The sequence below is a fragment of the Maylandia zebra genome, linkage group LG22, assembly GCF_041146795.1.
Source record: "Maylandia zebra isolate NMK-2024a linkage group LG22, Mzebra_GT3a, whole genome shotgun sequence".
In the NCBI taxonomy this organism is placed as follows: Eukaryota; Metazoa; Chordata; class Actinopteri; order Cichliformes; family Cichlidae; genus Maylandia; species Maylandia zebra.
The window spans coordinates 7,926,637-7,948,079 of record NC_135187.1 but is presented as its reverse complement, the minus strand read 5'-3'; the positions used below and the strand labels follow the sequence as shown (position 1 = coordinate 7,948,079).

General features: G+C 39.6%; 1 protein-coding gene across 1 annotated transcript; it reads left to right on the top strand.

Annotated features, from left to right (window-relative positions):
• Positions 1-662: 662 nt before the first annotated feature.
• Positions 663-19,058, top strand: ak2 (adenylate kinase 2). Its single transcript, XM_024798343.2, has 7 exons — positions 663-864; positions 3,046-3,171; positions 5,385-5,495; positions 6,365-6,459; positions 9,670-9,742; positions 13,977-14,196; positions 18,800-19,058. Exons 1-7 carry the CDS (start codon positions 766-768, stop codon positions 18,805-18,807), a joined length of 732 nt encoding a protein of 243 aa, XP_024654111.1. The 5' UTR covers positions 663-765; the 3' UTR covers positions 18,808-19,058.
• The last annotated feature ends 2,385 nt before the right edge of the window (positions 19,059-21,443 follow it).

Sequence of the window (21,443 nt, the reverse complement as noted above, 5' to 3'; positions counted from 1 at the left end):
CATCTCTATGTGTTAGCCCTTTGACAGATTGCAACCTTTCCAGGGTGTACCCTGCTTCACACTATGTGGCAACTGGGATATGCCCCAGCAACACTGGATTGGTTAAGAAGAGGATGGTCGGATAAATTATGGAATAATATATTGATATATTAATTATTGTTGTTAAAAGTTTTAACAGTGAACATTTGTGTAAACTTTATGTCAATTTAGTCACAAAAATCAGTAATTCAATTTTAAAATACCATTAAACAATACTATACTAATTATATATTAAAAAAAAAACAATCCGCAAAACAAAAGGAAATGTTTAATTATGAAGGATAAAACAAATAAATGTGTAACCTTTATTTTATGTGGCACTCTAGTGTTCATTCTGGTAAGTTTTTTTTTTTATTCAACGTCAGTTTCAAGTAACTATCATACTTTTCTGTTGTTGTTTTTTCTGCTTTGTTTATTTGTTTTACAAATTGGCATTTTCAATTGAAGCCCTGTTCGTAAGTTACACAAGGTGTTTTACGAATTCTATCCAATCAGCTGGCACAGGTAGCGATAGACAGAGCCCTGAGCAAGTCATTCAGCTGTTCTGGTGATAGAGCAGTCTGACAGCCAATCAAGCGCACTAGTCTAAGGGGCGGGGTTTATGCATTGTAGCGGAAGAGAATGCGGCGGTCCTTCCTTTTCTAGCCAACTTGGCTGAAGTCTACCCAGGACTTCACCGACGGACTTTATTAAAGTTTCTGCCGCGGTGCCCCCCCAGGTCCTGACATGGCCCCCAGCACGCAGCTGAAGGAGGCGATAGCCGATGTGCAGGACGGCATTCGTGCCATCCTTCTTGGACCTCCTGGAGCTGGGAAGGGGACTCAGGTGAGAGCAGAAATATCCAGACGAGCTAATGAGCTAGCATTAGCTGTTAGCGGCTAGCCTGAAATATAAGTAGTGTATTCTAGGCGCATGGTCGGTGCTAATGCTAGCCTGCCAGGCTTTAGAGCCAGCTGTCAGTCTCTTTATCTCTAGGTATATGTTCTAATCCTCTATGTAATAATAAAATTTACTCTCACAACGACCCCGTTAATGTCTGAGTTTCTGAGAAATTTCAATGCATTATCTGCTTTTAGCTTCACAGTGAAGTGCATACCGAAACCTCTACCAGCCAAATTTGTGACAGCTATTTTAATGTGTTTGTCTTTTTTTTTTCTGTTGGTGCTATTTCGAAATAAGTTTAATACTGGACTCCTTCCAAAAGCAGTTTATACATTTGTTATTATAAATTGAGTATATTGTGCTGTTTACAGGCTACAGAAGCATAAAATTGTTTTAAGTTCACAACTGAAAAACTTTTTATATGATATATGAAGCAGCAGGAAAAGTACAAACCCATATTTATAAAAACCTGCTGATTCAGTTTAATACCTTGTTATTAAAATTAGTTTGCCTATTGTTTCTCCTTAAAAACCCGGAGCATCTGTGGTTTATTTTAAATAACGTGTTGTTGTTGACTGGTGAATTGTTCACAATAATGTTGAAAACAGTTCTTGATATTTACATGTAAATATTTTCTTTTGACTGTATTTATTGTTGTAAAATTGTGGTGAAAATAAATCATTTAGTTTCATATTCCTTAACTAAATGATCAATAAAAATATTTACCAGGTAAGACAGTTGCCTTTTTTATTTTTAACTTTATCATTCAGAATAGTACTTCATTTCTAATTTTTTCAGATTTTACTAATTCATCTTTACATATAAATACATCAATTGTAAATTAGAAACAATAGCCAACATTTAGTACTTGAGAAACCTCCCGGGAGCCTGCAACCAGAGCTGCAGCAGTCATACAGAAATACTAGTGTGGAGAAAACTCAGATGGAAGTCTGAGAAGACCAGTTGCATATCAGTGGGTTTTTCTTAGAATTATATTGTGCAAAACTGGAATTTCTTCAGCATTTCATTGGCATGTAAGGCTCCAGTGTCGCAGTTACATAACTCGGTAGGATTTCTGTTGCAGCTGTGTAGAGCGCTGAAACCCAGATGTCTGTCTCAGTGTGACCTTCGTCGTTGTGTCCTGCGGTTCACTGTGCAGTCCTCTCTGCTCAGGCACGTGGACGTGTCTGATAGCACAGACACGTGCTGTCAGAATAGATCCATGTGTTTGCTCTCTGATTTGTTTAGTGTTGTCATTTGTTTTGAGTGCTTTGTTTACCCAAAAGCACTCTGTTGCAAACCCCGTTTTAGTATTACCGATATTGGAGCGATCAAATGTTTTAAATAAAGCTTCAGCGTCAATTTTATTTCTATAACACGTTTCGTTACATGTACACTCAGTGTGCTTACCAAAAGAGATTAAAGGTTCGCAATGCATTAAGAGAATTTAAAAAAACAACAACACAGAGTTAAAACACAGCGTTATGTGAAAATAAAAAGGAAAATGATTAATTATGTTGTGCACAAGCAGGAATGATAGTTGTTGGTTCTGGCTCATTTAAAAATGTAATTTTTTTTTTCTTCAGGATATGTCAAGATTCCCTCAATTATCAATTTTTACTAAATGAATAATCAATAGTATGAATCGGTCAGTGGTGAAAATAATTGTTAGCTGGAGATGTTGAAGTATTGGACATTGCTGGCATCTATGCAGCATATGCTCTACTGCAGTTGAGGCCTTGTCTAAATGAATTAAGCTCACCTTTGTTGGTTAAGGATCTTCACTCTGTTATGATTTTAATGAGCTTATATAAATTATAACCTTTGACTTCATTAGTTGCAACATATAAAGAGAATGTCTTCTAATCTTTAATCCTCAGATGAGTTGAAAAAGTGAAAGCTACGCCGTCTAGAAGGTCGAGAGCTCCACAGATCAGTCTGTGGTGCTGAAAACTTTCTTTTCAGAGCCTTATGCTCAGAAACCTACATCATGGTTTTATTTGTCAGTGGTGCAGGAAGTATTTGTTCATCAGTGTTTAGGTCAACAGCCAAATATTTCCTTCAGTTGGTGTTTGGTAGTGATGAATAGTAGTTCCATATTAAAAAACACTCTCTCCCCTGCAGGCCCCTCGGCTAGCAGAGAAATACTGCGTTTGCCACCTGGCTACTGGAGACATGCTGAGGGCCATGGTGGCTTCAGGCTCCGAGCTCGGCAAGAGGCTTAAGGAGACGATGGATTCTGGCAAACTGGTAACTGCTCTTCTATTCATGATCTCTCTATAAACTTTTCTTCCTGTCCCTTTGTCTCCTCTGAGGTTTTTATTGACTTTGCAGCGTCTTTGATGACATCTCATGTTTTCCTTATATTACAATTACTTCCTTCCTTCCTTTTCTGCAGTGATGGTTCCAATAGAGTTGATTAAAACCACATAACTGTATCAACAATAATGCTAAAACAAAACTAATGGTGCGTTCACACCTAACGCGATAGACACGACCAGAACATCAGGTATACAAAGTCAATGGAGGAGCATGATTGTGACTGTGGGTCCCGCGAAAATTCAGAAGCAGATTTGCATCGCAAAAAAGCAACTGACGCATTTGAAGCGCAAATAAAAATATGCGCGGCAGTTTGTGTGGTGCATTTTGTGCATTCGAGTTGGGAAGATCTGAACTCCAGTGTCAAGTCGCGCCGCGACAACCAATCAGGAACCTTGTGATGTGATTCTCTGACCTAGTTCAAAGGGGCAGGTCTAGCCAAAGCCCTTCATTCAATATGGAGGAAAGGCTCATCAACGCCGTAGCCAACCACCCGGAGCTGTACGACACCAGCTGCTTTCTCTACCGAGAATTGTAATATTATTTTGAAATTTTTGTAATGACTAATGTCTCGTTTCTACTACACAGCAAACTTGACAGACAACTTGACACATGTGGAATTTATTTCATATTATACTAAAGAAAAAATATACTACTATATAGGAACATAGTGAAGACCAATTATTTAAGAGAATAAAGAGGTTAGTTTATTTTGGAGGCAAGCTCCGTTTATTAAGAACATTTTAAAAAGGCAGGGACACTCTTTAGAGGTTTATGGGTGGCTCTTAAAAGAGTCGTTGTGGGGAAGTCGCTGGGACTTCAAATGAGAATATATCAGGTAGCAGGTATCAATAAAGGACTACCGTATAAAACACTCTGAAGCGCTCTGAAGGTGGGATTGAGCGCCTGTAGTTGGTGTCTAGACGGGCGACGCTTGGACCAATGCGGGACAGCAGATCCTCAAATTGGGCGAGGGAAAGACGGTGGTACCGCCGAAAGCGGCCGTCATCCAGGCGCAGCTCCGGGAGCAAATGGTGAAACTCACCAAACTGCTCACTCTTCTGGAGGACCTGATGGTCCCAGGTACGGCGAGGACGTCCTTTAAGCTGCTGCTCTGCTCTCCACAGTAAATAGAGAAGGGAGACTCTCTTCAAACGCTAGATTGACAGCTGCCATCTTCCAAACATACCGTCTGGCACTACTTCCTCCCACATTTCCGCTTCACGTGTGTAAAAAATTGCATATTTTGAAGTGTGACCAATTCGCATTGGTCACGCGTCGAGGTGCGAATGTGCACGCGACCAGCTAGGGGTGTCTGGCGCTTTTTGGTCGCGTGTATCACATTCGGTGTGAACACGCACCGTAAGAGAGGCATGAAGTGAAAAAGCATTTTTTAAATCCCCGGAAGTCTGCACGATGTGGACGGGCGGATGTCTGTTCCAGTTCAGTTTTTTATGCTCTTGCATGATCACTATCAAGACTACACTCCAATCCATGATCTGTATGTAGCATTCAAATCGAGTTGTATTAAATCAAGTTCAATGAACTTTATAATGACTACTTTAAAATTTGAGACTGGATCAGATTCACCTATAAAATCATGTTATACTTTTATGGTGGACATGCTCTGCTGACCTGACTTGTGTATATAACTGTTTACATATGAGAGGCACAAATTAATACAGAACAATGAACCCCAAGATTTTTATTTTTTTTGTTTTGAAGGGGGAAATGGTGTTGGGATGAGAATCTTGTTGATTTTTAAAGCCATTTTATTCTGTATCATAATAAATTGTTTGTGATTCTGTGGCCTCTTAAGTCTCTTTAATGTCAAAACTCACTTCTGTAACATTTCTAGGCGTCTGTGTGTTTTCCTCTATATTTGTGTCCAGCGCTGTACACATGTTTGTGCAGCTGCTGCAGAGCTCTTTGTTTCCATTTCATCTCCCAGCATGTAACCGAGGTTCCTGGTGTGATTTTCTGCCATCTGTTTGACTCTCACAGTTTGGTGCTGTTTGCTCATATTTGTGCACTTTAATATCAATTTCCTGTTGCTGTTTAAAAAGATTTTGTATTGACATGAAATAAATGTATAAGGCCAAAATATTGTTGCTTGATAAAGAGGAGTTTTTGTGTCCCTGCAGGTCAGTGATGAGATGGTCGTGGAGCTCATAGAGAAGAACCTTGAGTCGCCGGCCTGCAGGAACGGATTCCTATTGGATGGATTCCCCCGAACGGTCAAACAAGCAGAGATGGTGAGGACTTAATTTATTAGTGTTTTGGTGCGTTTTTAATGTTGATTTAATAATTCTTGAGCATCGTGCAGTTTGCTTTACTTTAAATACAGATTGGCTAATGAAGAGATTAAACAAACTAGTTTTAATGTTGATTCATGAGAACTGAGCATGCTGGTAGGTTTCTTTTTCAGCTTTTGGTGCTCACAACTTTTATACTTTTTTTTTTTATTACAAGTGTGATCACCAGTTTAGCTCGCCGAGGTGAGCTGTGTTTTAGTGAGATGAACAGCCGTTCTGAGAGCGGGAGGCCCTAGTTCGAATCCTACTCATGGCAACATTTTATTTTCAGTAGACCGTTCAACTTCTTCAACTCTTTTCATCAAAAATTTCAGCTTCTTCACTTCTTTTAGCACAAATTTCAGCTTATTCGCCTCTTTTCAGCAGACACTTCTGCTTCTTCTGCTGTTTTTAGCAGATTCCACTATACGGCATTCATACTGCATTTTCACAGGAAATGCAACTTTTTCTAGTGTCTACATTTCATTTTCTTTTTTCAGTTTCAACTTTCCTAACAATTTGATAACACAAACAAACTCTAAAACTATTTTCTCAAATATATTAAACCTAGAACTCAGAATAACCAGGCTAAAATTAATGGATGCAAATAGTTTTAGGTGGCATAATTAATCTGTTTAAAAGGGTTTTGTGAACATTGTCCTTATCTACTTTAAGTTTCTTCAAACTTCACAGAGAAAAACAAAGCTTTTATTAAAGTTTAATTACATAAACCTGAAAACAGTAGTGTTATACAGTCGGTTGTCAAAAAAGTCAGTTTGTACTTTACAGCAGATTTGTTATGTTTGACTTCCTGTGTTTGTCTCTTCAAGCTGGACGACTTGTTGGACAAGAGAGATGAGAAGCTGGACTCTGTGATCGAGTTCTCCGTCGATGATTCTCTGCTGGTTCGCAGGATCTGTGGCAGGTGGGAGTCAGTATGGTAAATGGCCTGTATTTGTATAGCGCTTTACTTGTCCCTAAGGACCCCAAAGCGCTTTACATATCCAGTCATCCACCCATTCACACACACATTCACACACTGGTGATGGCAAGCTACATTGTAGCCACAGCCACCCTGGGGCGCACTGACAGAGGCTGTAAAATAAATCACTGTATTCACATTACACTCACACCTAAGATGTAATATAAACAGCTTTTCAGAGATTCTTTTAGGAATCTTCTACATGTAGTAAGATGACTAGAAAAGTCTCACCATTGGCTCATCAGTGCCCGGGGCGCACTGACAGAAATATGACAGAAAATGATTTATTCAAGACCAGAGAAAGAGTGTGGTTTATTTCTCAGGTGGGTAGCAAGTGGACAATAAGGGCAAGTTGGTGATTTTCCTTCGAGTGAGCAGCTCCTCATTCTGTCAGCGTGTTAAACCTACTCAGGTAGAGTAGATTGATTCATGCGGACGGGAGGTTCTGGGACAGTGAGATGATGTTAAGGAGAAATGGAGCATGAACGCACATGATTAGCAAAAAGTAGCCTGTAGGCGATTGAGCATCTGCAGCAAGAAGGTTTGCAGATTCAATTCTTGGAGAAGTCGACGTGTCCGTCCCTGATGGGACATGTTGAATACCACAGCTGCTCAGTGCCTGGCTGATACTCTAAAGAGCTTAGAAAGAAAGCCTGTGTCCGTATCAGCTGCTGATAATGACTTATGCCTTTTTTTTTCTTTTTTTTTACACTTTGACCCATGTGATGAGCCACATGATCAATAGTGGGTCAACAACTAGATTTTAAATGCTTTGTACTCTCCACCATTTTGGTTTTAGAACGAAAGAACGTTCTCGACTGAGACGTAAAACGTCCGAGAAGTCCAGTCACCTTCTTTCCTTCTTTAGGTTCTATGATCTGGTTCCAGATTTTAACTCTAAAGAGACACGTGTGCAGAGAAAAAAACATGATACTCTAATATCTGAATAACTTTGATCTAATTCATGGCTCTCAAGCAGCCACAATTAAGATTTTCAATGTAAACACAGCTACTATTTACCAGGTGATGAGCCCACAGAGTAGTCTCTTGATTTTGTTGATTCCCTAACCGCTAATAAGCCTGTGTCTAAACAGAAAATAGGATTGGCAATAGGGCTGTTCGATATAACATATATATCGGATGACGATTTAAAAACGTCTATCGTTTCATTTTACGCTATCGTTTGTTTTGTGGTGTCGCAAAATAAACTGTTTACGGCAATATTTTCTCATCGTTTTGATGGTCACTGTAGTGGCTATATTAATTTCTTAAAGTTCTCTCCTTCTCTTATGTAGCGCTTATATAACCACACTACAGACAGACAAGTGCTTGTTTTTATGCCTTGTCGTTAGCAACAACAACAGTAAAACCACCGCGTGTCCGCTTGTGTATTTTCCACATAAACCTTTCACAATAAAGCTCAAGATCCTGTTGAGACTTTTCAAAATAAACAGAATCACGTGAAAGATGCAGAGTATTTACGGATGAGAAGCAAAAAAGAGCCGCCAGGTGCTAAAAAATAAACCTTAGACTCAAACGTTAGAACAGGCTTTTCCCCGCAGCACGCTGTGTAATAAATACAAAGAAAACGTCGGCCGTTACAACTTATGTCTAAAAATGTATAGTTTCATACATCAGTTAAAACACTCGACTCCAGGTACACGACACGCAGCTGGAAACACTTCACACAAGTCGAGCTGCCCGAGATTCACAGAATTTACAGAAAATGTTACATTTTTGTGATTTATATCGTTATCGGACGATAGATGTCTTATATCGGGATATGAGATTTTGGTCATATCGCACAGCCCTAGTTGGCAGCTAGGTGATGAACACACAGCATTTTGCAGCTGAAGAGGCAGATATTGTAATCATAGGAAGAAGCTAACAAAAGAATGGATTTTAATGCTTGCATTCACAGAGTGGCCACGTCATTCAAAATGTCAGTCTGCATCTGCTGAATGTGTAATAGGGCATCCATAGTCAGTATATCAGCTCCAATAAGTGTCCGCACATGGTTTAGGAACTGAATATCAGTAGAACAAATTATATTCAAAGTGGTAACATTTCATTTTAAAGTTTTATCATTTTTTGTGAAGCACTTTGTGATGTTCATATTAATGTGCTGTGAATTTTACCTTTTGTATTTCTGTAACTATAAATGAAAGTTTACTAAAGTAACATCTTTAATGTGGATTATGTAGTAATTTGGTAATCAGCCATGCACTCATGGGTTTGTCAGTTAGCTATATTCAGAATGCTAGTCTGCTGAAAGCTGCAATGTCTGATTGAGACTTCTGCAGTGAACTTTGGTGGCGTGTCACCTATGTATGTCGCCAACACCACAGGGTTGTGCGGTTACACGTAACTCCTGTGGTGTTGCTGTATAACTTTGAACCTCGGTGACCTTCACATCTAAGTAAACTGGAAATGCATGCGAGTAATGGAGTTTATTCTGGTACATTTCAAAACAATGCATCAGTTATTCTGAATTCTGATTCATCATTATTCATTCCTCGTTCTATCCCTATTACATTGCTATACATACTGTTACAAGATTTGCATTCAGCTTTTGTTGAGAAAGTCAGCACTGGTGAACTGAAACAGAAATGTGTTACTTTCTGGTCTGACCTAATGTTTGCATAAGCTGTACATGTTGAAATGAGAGAGAACTGGAAAATAAGTTATAATTGTTACTTCTTGTTTTCTTTGGTGTGTTTCTCTCCTTTTACTTTTGTTCTTATTCAGTACATTAATACGTCTAATGATCTACAAAACAAGTCTCAGAACACTCAGTATGAGACTCTGAGCCCTGAATTGAAGCTGACCCACACGCAGACGTCTCTTCAGACATTCATCGGTGTCCCCTTTCTTCACTATACCCACTCCACATTATTCACACGTCACGCTGAGTAGAAAGCATATCTAGTTTACAGAGAGTCATCTTTCTGTCTGTGGGGGTCCTTTTTGAAGAGACTGCTGCCTTTTCAAGCCCAAGTAGGACAAGGGCATCATGTGGGATGGAAAAAAAGGACAGTTAAGTAGTTAATGAGTCACCGTGGTTGTCAAACCTCCTTCGCTCTTGCTCTGATTTCTTTAACGTCCTTGTCCTGTGCTCTGCTTCCGCTTACCATCTTCCCTCTGTTTCCCCAGACTAATTCATCAGCCGAGCGGCCGCTCCTACCACGAGGAGTTCAACCCCCCCAAAGAGTCCATGAAGGATGACGTAAGTACTTTCCACCCACTTAGAAACCATTTCTGGCTAAACTGCCACCCACCGAAAATGACTGCCAGCCTGGAAACCAGCAGAAAGATTTAGATCAGTGTTTCCATGCATTTTAGATTATTCAGTACATTTTCTCAATTAAATAGAGCCACTAATCTGCTCTTAAAGAACAAAATGTATCACAAACGAGTGGAGCAAACAAATCAACTGGAACAAATGTTGATGTTATGCAAGGATGGCAAGAATAAACACAAAATGCTGTTTTTAAATGATGATTTCATTTATTACCTGAAAAAAGCTATCCAAACCTACCTGACCCTGTGTGGAAAAGTAAATGACGCCCCCCAAAATCATGAATTAACTGTGATAAACCAGATTTTTCTTCAACCTCTCTGATAAAGCAAAGTAGGCTAAAAGATTGCATCATGATCACAAGCAACACGTCTTGCCTAAAGATGTGTCTAAAGAAACAACCGAGAAACAAAGTCTGTGTCTGGAAAGTGTTACAAAACTATTTCTAAGGCTTTGGGAATCCAGCAAACCACAGTGAGAGCCATTATCCGAAAGTGGAGCAAATTTGGAACAGTGGTGCACCAACATAGCGATTTAACAATAAGAAAGAGAATGGGCAAAAGTGGCATCCACGGGAGATGAACAAAAAAGGCTCGTCTGATATTTAGCAAATGTATCTTGATGATCCCCAAGACTTTAGAGAAAATATCCTGTGGCCTGATGAGACAAAAGTCAAACTTTGTAAAGGTTTGAATCCTGTTACATGTGAAGTAAAATGGACATGGCATTTTATTATTATTTTTTTAACCATTCCAGCAGACAAACATGATGTAGTGTGATGGTCTGCTTTCATGCTTCAGGCTCTGGATGACTTGTAACTGATAGAAACATGAATTCTGCTCCTGACCAGAAAATCCTGGAATGTCAAGCCATCATTTTGTGCCCTGGGTTACTTGAGTTAAGCAGGAGGACTATTATCTGAAACACACCAACAAGTCCTCCTCTTATTGGCTCAAAAATTTAAAAAAATGTTTTGCAGTGGCCTGGTCAAAGTCCGGACATAAACCTGATTGAGATGTTTTGGCAGGACCATAAACAGGCCGTTCATTCTTGTACTCTCCAATGTGGCAACAATAAGAGTGCGTCAATATCCTCCACAGCGATGTGAAAGACTGATTGCGAGTTATACAAACACTTAAATCCAGTTCTTGCTGCTGCTGATGGCACAACCAGTCATTAGGTTTAGGGGGCAAATACTTTTCACTGGCTGTTACTCAGTATTGGGTTGAATACTTCACTCCTTCATTTTATTTTCTGCATGTGGGAACTTGTCTGCTGGCAGCAACTGAATAAAATTTGTGTGGCGACGGCGAGAAGTTTCTTGTCTGCGCTATTGCAACAGGAGATTATGACACATGTACTAAATAAAAGACCAAAGGTCATGTATTAGGCCATCTACTAACTTGATTTTTAAAAATGCTAACAAGTTGTTTCAGCCTGGCAGATGGCAAAAGTTCATTTTATGATGATTAAAAACACATTTCACGCACAAATGCGCCTACCAAAAAAGACCTGAAGTTCATTTGCTGTTTTAATATGAGTTTGGAAAAAGGTCAGTGTGAAGCTTTCTAGAAACATGACGGTAGAAATTGTGATTATAACTAATAATAATGGTTTAAACAAAGAGTTTCATTTCTTTAATTATATTAATAGTGTGAGATGGTGGTGTGCTTCAAAGTAGAGTTCAACCAGTGTGTGAGTAGACGAAGACATGGCGTTGACCATGTCTGGGTTTATCATACAGAGACCGCTCGGGTAGCTTAACACCTCCCCAAGTCTCTTTGCTGACTTATATTTAGCTCATCTATGTTAAGGACTGATGAGCTTATAAAATGAGCTATCTGTCATCCACCCACGCGTCACAAGAACCAGTACTCCTGCAGTGTTTGTCAGAATTTAATCAAACTTGATGAACAGTTAGCAGGTCTTCACCGATACCCAAAAGCTGAGTCGCTGCCTGCCAGCCAGTGTGTCCTTTCTCACGTTTTCCTTAAACACTTTTCCACTCTTTACGTCTCCATTGTGGTAGTCCATGATATCAGTTGGCTGCTTTACAAAGAGTTTCTGATTCAACAGTCCACCGTTCTCAGATTCCACCTGCACTTTAGCTGTGACTGTAATTGTTTGTCTGCTCTTCAGCAGACTGGAGGGCTTCTTTAATCAGAATGTGCTGCAGGTGGAAAACAAGTTCAGGTGGCTGTAGGGCAGAACAAGGACTACCAAATTACAAACACTACCTGTGTTTATGTGCATGGAGGGTTTAAGGTTTGTGGTTCGATACCTGGCTGCTTCAGTCTGCATGCCAAAAGTGTCCTTGGGCAAGTTGTTCTCCAATACATTCATTGGAGTATAAGTGTGTGTGAATGTTAGATAAGAACCACTAATGTGTAGAAAACTGTGTTTGCATACATGAGGCATGTTTCCTCTTTGAAATGTAGTATTCGATGTTCATTTTCACACATCCTGTTACTAATAAAGTGACATGAGTCACATTAGAAGTGTCTGCTCTTCAAATAAACTCAAGTTGAAGTTTGTTTTTTGTTTGTTTTTTTTGGCAGTCTAACCGTGCTCCGTCTGCACACATGCATTAAAAAGGGGAAGCAATACAACTGGAAGTTATAATCTCATGTTTCTTTCTGCTGTTGAAGATGCGGAGAAACAACTGTAGAGAGCTTTGAAGTTTTCCTGAGATTGTCTCCTGTTTTTTCCATGAGTAGATTTCTGTGGATTAAGGAATGTGCAGCAGAGAGACTTAATTTTAATTATTCAGTATCTCCTTTGAGTTTTATACTTGACGTTCCAACGACTGTACAGTTTTATGCTTTAGTGAAAATTGCAACAATTCAGTCTGTGTGTGCAGATGTTTAAGGTGCTGTTGAACCTAATGTAGCAGAGACTAGCACCAAGCTGGTTCATGTGTGTGTGTCGTTTGAGCACACATTTTGCACCTTGCACTGTTGTGATGTGGTAATCATGAAACATTACATGTAATGAATGTCAGGTGTGACTGGACCCACAAGTACTGTGTAACACGAGTGTTTCAAAAGTGGGACATGACTGCTGCTGCACCTTGGAGTTGTTTCGGCTTGTCGTTCAACTCCCAGCTTTTGTAATCAGGTGCTGACAGCAGGCACGAGTCTGAGTCTGCAAGCAGGTCTGTCTCTGCAAGTGTTTGTTGTCGTACATCAGTGCCAGAGCACAGGGACTCACAGTCAGCACAGGGGGAGATTAATGCGATAGCTTAAAGGAGAGATTCTGCAGAAAAACATCAGATCCTAAGTCGGTGCTTTGATTCCTGTTTCTGCTGTTTTTCTTTTTTCTTTTTAAAAAAATTAGTTTGAGGAACAACAGCTTTTGTAGTTATGGCAACGTGGTAGAAACCTGACTGCGAATGATCATGTAGCTATGTTGACATCCCAGTGCACAAAAGCAATGTTTAATGGTCAATGAGTGACCAGGGCTTAATGCCAGTCCTATTTGTGCATGCACATGCATTGCCTTTAACTATATTGACACAAAAAAACAATTTGGATTGAAAACTCATTGGTGCTGTGCCTTTTATGGTTAATTGAAAGATGTTTGGTGAAGCACTATATTTATTATTGAAACGGAAACAACAAATCAAGTGTTCACAAGGTGGGGGGGGTTTCTCCCCTGATGAAATATTGTACCAAGCACAAATTGAGAAAACTTTCGCTTTGAAAACTGTCGAACGCTATCTGCTCAGTTTCCGATGCAACAGTTCATTTGTACAATTTACAGTTAAATACAGGACGTTTTATATTAAATCAGATATTACTTTTTTTAATTACATTCCAATTACATTTTATTTGTATAGCACCAAATCACAACAACATGTGCATCAACTCACTTTATGTTGGAAGGTAAAGACTGTACAATAAAATAGACTGAAACAATAATATAACTCATAAAGTAAAATTGTATGCACTTTGGATTAGTCATGTGATATTTACATTTTTATTTTATTTTTAATCAGTTCTTGCACAACCGATCGTGTTGTCGGGCATTTCTACTTTTAACGTGCTTTACATTTTGTATGCAATTTTTTATTTTTAAATAAAGCAAAAATTTTTGCGAACTCAGAAGAACACAGTTTCTGATTCGTCTTATGTGTTTTCTTTTTTTTTTACTCTGCACTCAGGTGACGGGTGAGCCCCTGATCCGCCGCAGCGATGACAACGAGAACACCCTGCGCTCGCGCCTGGAAGCCTACCACCGGCAGACGTCCCCTCTGGTGCAGTACTACAGTGCCAGGGGTCTGCACACGGCCGTCGACGCTGCCCAGAACCCAAACGTAGTCTTCGCCTCCATCGTAGCCGCGTTCTCCGCCGCCACGGAAATGCCCGCTCGTGCCACAGCCTGTAAAGACCAAGTGTTCTTCATTTAAAGTTTTCCTTCTTTGCCGCATTGCCCTTCACCTGACTGTTTTCATGTTTTGGTTTTGTTTTCTTTCCCCCCGCGTGGTGGAGATTATACAAGAGTGGATCGAGTGTCAGAGTGGCAACAAAATGTAACTTTGAAGTGTAAACGGGGAAGATGGAGACTCGGTGTGCCGTCACGGCTCAAGAAATTCAGCAGCAATGCATCATCAATGTTACAGGAACAGAGCGGATGTAGAATCGTTTTCGTTACTCTTCATCACAGAAGAAGCCAAAATAGAGCTCATCGATTAGCACCACACTGCTGCTTTTCACCGTAGAGATGTGAGAAGGTTTTGACATTTAAGCAGTGCAGAACGCCGTGCATGTTTGTATAGATGCTCCTCACCAGAGCGCATTTTGAAAATATTGACATTTGTTGCATATTGTTTGCCTTTGCTGGACAGGTTTGCTCTTGTTTAATCAATGGCTTTGCCTTTTTTTCTTCACCTTTTCTCCTAATGTTAGATTAGATCTTCTGTTTTTCCAAACCAGCTGTACTTGCTGCTCCTTCTTGTCCCTGAATGCATCTGAAGTGCAAGAAAAAGCAAAACCGGAAGTGGAGTGTGTCATAGTATGAATTATATTCTGATGTCAGTGGTCTGCAGACTGAACCTCTGCAGCAGGGTGCAGGGGGAAAGTTGAGGCACAGTAATGTTTGTGGCAACAGCCTCAGGTGTGTTCTGAAAACAGGAGGGTGAGTTCTTGGCCACAGATTGGCCCCGTGGCCAATGACGCACTCAAGTAGACAATTACTAACTGTGAAAACACCAGCATGTTAGCTGAACCAGTCACAAATCTGCTCAGTCTGACACACACGGACTTAAAATGTTTTTAAACAGAGTCAGCAGATCAAGACTGGAACATCAGTTTGCTCTCATATTAGTGGTATTGCTTTCAGTGCTTAAAGGAAAAAAATGGCTTGTATCTTCACACTTTGACCGCCTCAGTTACTGATAAAGATCCTTAATGCACTTCTGTTTTCTATGCAGAAGACATTGTGCTTTACCTAAGGCTACGTCCACACCATCGTTTTCTCTCAGTTTTGGCCTCCCATCCGCACATTACTGCCCGCGGTGGGTGTGGTGCAGCACGCAGGCAGAGAGAAAAGCTCAAAAGTATGATTGCACGTCACTAGAGGTGATATTGGAAAGTACTTGTCACCACAAGTCTTTTGCCTTTAAAGGCAAAAACATGAGCAGCCTATCAAAATGTTTAGTAGAAGTCCATCACACACGGAGAAATGCACAGTTTTCGTTTTGTATTTCATTTGGAATTGCTCCAGGTGTGTTATACCAGCAGCCTGAGGCACACATACCACTAACTAAATGATCAGTTATCTAATATATAAATGTGATTACTGATTAAAAGCCTTAAAGGTCTTAAAGGTGTGTACATTATTAAACTCTTGAGATGCTGAAACCATCATCTGATTTGCAGCTCAGAAATTACCATTATCAGTTTTGGATCATTTGGTGGTTGGAAGTAATGATAAAAATACTGGATTGATGAGCAGTAGTCCTAAGATTTGTAGTTATGCCTATCCCTCTTAAAGATAGAGGCCTGGAGGAATGCAACTATCAGGCAGGGTCTAGAGCACATGTGTCGAACTCCAGGCCTCGAGGGCCGGTGTCCTGCAGGTTTTAGATGTGTCGTTGATCCAACACAGCTGATTTAAATGGCTAAATGACCTCCTCAACATGTCTTGAAGTTCTGCAGAGGCCTGGTAATGAGCTAATCATTTTATTCAGGTGTGTTGATCCAGGGTGAGATCTAAAACCTGCAGGACACCGGCCATTGAGGCCTGGAGTCCGACACCCCTGGTCTAGAGCAATTGGTTGCAGGAGCTGGGAAACAGCTTGACAGTGGATCCAGAAATAGCGATCTATTGATATGTGGGAAAGTGTAGAACAAGACTCATTTGTGTTTCCTAATATAGTTTGCTACAGAAGTGATGAATCAGGAGTGGAAAGTGGACACTTCCTTCCCCCAAGTTGTTTCCCAGAACACACTTCATCTTTAATACGTCGTAATACCTTTAATTTTTTAATCACTATGTACTTAACTGTGAAACAGGATGCTCACTTTTTGGCATGATGTCAGCTCAGCCTGTTAATACCAGTAATATTTTTGCAGCGTTTACAAAGTTTTGGTTCCAACATGTTGTTTCCTTGACGCTGATCCTGGAATTTTAATAGTTCGAACCGCTTCCAAGAATCTGTCGGATAATTTCACGTCTGAATCCATGATGACTGATTCGCAACCAGATAACTGACATTTCAGTTTAGTCAGCATGTTTACTGCCGATGGGTAATTAGAAAAAAGCACTCTTGGGGTTTTTCTCTGGTGTTTAGTTCCTAAAATAACTGTGACCAAACTTTAAGAGTTCTGGGAAGACATGAAGACTTTTAGCGGCTATGATTAGATTTTATGATAAAACACAATCACCTTGCCACTCTTGAGGTGTAATTTTTCAGCCAAAGCAGGGATCTGTTCATGCAAAACCTACTACCTGTACAGCTACAGATAACTAAGACTTGGAATTAAATGTTTAGCAGATAAAGAGCAAGATGGTTCCTCTAGAGTTGGTCGAGACCAAAATATAGTTTAAAAAATGATTGAATGTTCTTTGGCTGCAAGATGTGTAAAGAAGCAAGTGTTTTCTTACTGTCACTGTATCGACTTAAAAGGGGACGTGCTGTGCTAATTTCCAGTTTCATATTTACCTTAAACTGGGCTCAGTTCATCCACTGAATGAACTGAGCCGGTTTATCTCCTGCTTTTTTTATCAGCTCATAATCAAGGCTTGAGCATCAGTTTTGTGGGGCTTCTGCGTGCCTGAGAAGACTATATGAAACACATTTCCTCTCAGTGGCTTCAAACAGATCCAGGAGTACAAAGAAACATCTCTGAATTGGAGTTGTGTGAAGTCTGGGGACTTTTAAAGATATGAATATGTGCTATGTGTGGAGAAACATGCGTGCAGTAGTTGAAATTCGGGCCATATTTAATGAGCTTGCTGTGTGTATTTGCAACAGTGTGTGCTGTATATATGTGACAGAAAATGAGGAAAAGACACTACTGTATGTCAGTGTGTATAGTGATTCAGCTTGGGTCTGCTGCCCCTAAGTGGCACAAAATCACTTATTGCAGGGTTGATATACAATGCAGTTCCACATTAAAGAGTCGTGAGCTAAACACACATCAATCATACTCGTATGAAAATGGCTTTTTACAATGAAGCCATCTCAAGCTCCTTTTTTCCCCTCTAAAGATGCCTGTTTATTTTTATTTTTTTTACTTCAGAGGTCTGAAAATGGAAATCAAAAGTTACATTTTAACTGTGAACTTTATTTTTTTTAAACTTGTGTTTCTGCTGTGCTTCAGGCTCTCAGCACTGACATCACTTTGTGTGACGTCACAAGGATCAGACATGAGCTGAAGGACGATTGCAAAAACCTTAACAGTAGATACTACAAGGAAATGTTTTAAGTTCAGTCTTTTTTGTTTCTGCAGCTCCCAAAAGGTGTATTTTATATTTAACCTTTTGTTTTTGTTTTGATGGTGGCTGTTTCAGATCAAACAGTTGTGATCTAAAAGGAAAACCAGTAAAAGAAACGAACGCCTTCACACTAAATAGAGACTTCCAAAGAATACTGTTTAATCTCGTTTCATCTCATCTTGTTTCTGTAGTTTCCACTTATTTTTATGTTCGCTGAAGCAGTTTTAGCTGTAAAACATTTTTTTTTCTAAAAATGTTCTTCTACAAACAACAAAGCCTTTAGGTTTTCCTGTTGTATCCTCTTTGTGCGTTCAGAATCAGAATCAGAATACTTTATTGATCCCTGGGGGAAATTATTTTTTGTTACAGTGCTCCATTTTAAACCAACATTAAGACAAGACAGACAATACACTAACTAAGAATAGTACAATATATACATATATATACATACATACATACATAAGTCACTCATAAATAAATAGTTGGAAAAGAAACGTGTAGTTGTAGCAGCAAACAGTGTGTTAAGTGGATGCGTTCATCCTTCACTCCTCTGTTCCTCCTTGACCTTTGGAGCCGCCTCCTTCCTCTGTAGTCACCTGGTGTTCAGTAGGAGCTTCTTGCATGCAGACTGTGTTACCTTCCTCTTTCCCTTGAATGCTGATGCATTTTTAGTCTCTCCCGGCTGTTGTGATGAAAAACGACAACAGATGTTCGGCGCTCCCGGGAGGCAGATTTCAGACTGTTACTCAACACAATGAGACTATTTCATGCTAAATTTACCTTAATATTCCATGCCGTGCTTTGTGATGCCTCCAATGCGTTTTGTCACTCTTTGAAAGCTGTAAATGTACACGTGCTATAGTTTAATCTGATTCGAAGTCTGGATGTTTTTGTCCACCTTAAATGCATTTTTTTATGGGCTTGTGAGATAGGCAGGTACATTTTGTTTGACCGAGGAAGCTTTGTTTTTGAAGTCATGCCTGGTTACGTTTTCTCTAGAAATTCACTCAAAACTTTTCTTTCCTTCTCCCCCTTGTCTTCCAGCTGGTTGAGTTCAGAGCTGCGTCATGCCCACCGAGGCGAAGGACTGGAGCTGGCAAACAGCTCAGGTGGGCAGAAAAACGGAGGGGAGGGGCAGGCAATAAGAGGGGACTCCTTAGACTGAATAAGTTAAGGTTGTTTTGGGGTTGTTGCACATTTCTATTTCAAGTAGATCATGACAGGAATAAACGAAGCCATCTTGTTGTCACAATCCTCATGTTTTCCCTTCTAATAAATTTCCTGCTTTTCTACAATCATCAAATGTTGTGCATTTTGTTTTTCACTCCAGTCTCAAATTCACTTGGCCTTTAATCCGAGAAATAAAATCATAAAATATCGTGTAGGAGTACCGTGACATTTCATGCACATTTTCTATCGAGTGTCCGCACATTTGTTGCTTGTCGTTTGACATATCATAACCTGAAGTGACACATAAAAAGGTTAGGGTTAAAGTCAGGCTATCAGTAATGGTGTGCAGTGAGGAATGAAGTGACTTCCTATTTAACAGTTCCACATATCACACACTGATGTCTGAAGGATCGAGGATCTATATGAATGATGAGAAATACACTAAATTGGACTTGCTCATAAGATGTTTTCAATTTATCTCAGAAGTTCAGAAATTGAAAACAACATATAGAAAATAGCCTAAAGGTAGTTCAGTAAAATAAATACAGGATGACAAAATTGCTCAATACAGTAAAAGGACCTCAGTTAAACAGAGGAAAAGCTTGTTTGTTTTTAAAGCGGCGCAATGACCACAAGTCAAAGTAAAATAAATTTAAATACTGCATAAAATGGCTTATTTTTATTAAAAGAAATACAAATCTGGTAAGAATCGGTGAGTTTGTGCGTAAAAGTGATTGACAGAAACACTTATAATAATCCAAATATGATGAAATCAAGGCATAAATAATCACCCCCCACAGTTCAGAGCACAGCACAGTGGAACTCAGCTTGGTGAGAGGAGCCAGAGTTTCCATGACCATAGGCGCAAATCTGTCAGGGACACATCAAAGACGTCTCCTCATTAGGTTGGATGAAACTTACCATCCAACCTTTAATAGAGCTAAAGTATGTGTGCAACATCTGCTGCTTGAAAACATCTTGGAGCTTAAGAGTGATATATATCTGAATGTCATCTGCATAGCAGTGTTGGAAATTTTGATAAATGCTCAAAATGTGCTGAAGAGGAAACTATAAAGGTCCCAAAACAGGACAAAGGTGCAAGTACAAGGTCAAAAGAGCACGAGGATGTTTTTATTGAATGAGTGATTTTTACCAACTTTCTAAAACAACAGACAAAGCAAACAGACACCAAAGATGGTGAAGCAGAATTTATATTTTTCACATTACTGTTTCTGTTTGTTATTGAAAAAATTACGAACGTAAGCATGCGGGTTAGGAATAATAATATCACTAACCGTGTTGAATAACCTTTCAGGTTTGCCTCTTACCTTTGAAATCTGGTTTGAAACATCGGCCTCACATCTCTCACTAAAAAAAGACTAACAGATCTTTTAGAGCAACACGTTAGCAAGAAAGTGAACTTGTGAACGAGTCGATCTCCACGAGCAAGAATGCTTTCATCATAAAACTGTCAATTATCCAAGAGAAAGATTATAAAACAGGAACTAGCATTATCTAAAATGGAAAGATAATGATTATTAACCTCTTAAGCACCCATGCACCCAAAGATGGGTGCAAAAGGGAGGAGATCATGAAACCACTGGGGCCTTAACAGGTTAAAAGATTTGTTTAGGGATTGTAATCACTGTAAGGTGTTTGCTTGCAGCCAGAAGGGTTTGTCTGAATCCCTGAACTCTACTCGAGGTGCTGAGCGAGCACTGCCTTAACATGTTGATCCGCTGAGTCATTCTGGGTCATTGCATATTATTTCACTGTGGTTTTCTTAAGAATGAAAACATTCAGTGGCCTTTCGTGCCCTGTAGATGGGGGCTTTTTCATTCTGGAAAAGATTGCTTAAGATGGAGATTGATGCCTGGATCCTATCACTGCTGCACAATCTAAGCAGGAAACTGTTGAAGTTAAGTTTTCCATTTGTTTTTGTTGCGATAAAACATGTTTTTTCTAACACAGGAAGGAAATGACAGGTTTCCGAGTCTTCGTGTAAAATATAATGAAGCTGCTGTCACTACACTGTTTCCGCTTTGAGCTAGCATGGTGAAACTTTTCCCAGAGATGGTTAACACAGCCCTATTTCTAAGGCAAATGTTAACTGAGCTGCACTGCGTCTTACACCCAAAACATACCAGACTTGTTGGTCTATTTAAGTTGCACATGTGTGATGTTTAGTCATCATATTTGTAGGGAGTGATGAGCTCAGAGCCTTGACACCAAACTCTTAATAGTAATCCGCAGCCGTCATGAATCATCCCAAATGTGAGTTGTCTGACTGAGATGTCAAAAAAAATACTAAACACATAAGTTAGTAGCAATAAACATGATCAAAGCTAAAATGTAATTAATTTTAAACTTAAAAGTTGAAGCAAATTGTTTCTGTTTACCTTTTAACCCTCAACCGTGAAGCCTGTACACCTCACACATAGAAAAAGTTTTTTACATGACCTTTGAACAAAGATTGAACTGGAGACTTCATCAATGTGACAAAACTTCAGTTTGTCAG

Excerpts from the sequence above, each read along its gene's own strand:
- ak2 (XM_024798343.2), top strand. The coding sequence starts at position 766 with ATGGCCCCCAGCACGCAGCTGAAGGAGGCGATAGCCGATGTGCAGGAC. Across the intron at positions 6,460-9,669 it reads GTTCGCAGGATCTGTGGCAG|ACTAATTCATCAGCCGAGCG; the intron begins GTGGGAGTCAGT and ends CTGTTTCCCCAG. Across the intron at positions 9,743-13,976 it reads AAGAGTCCATGAAGGATGAC|GTGACGGGTGAGCCCCTGAT; the intron begins GTAAGTACTTTC and ends CTCTGCACTCAG.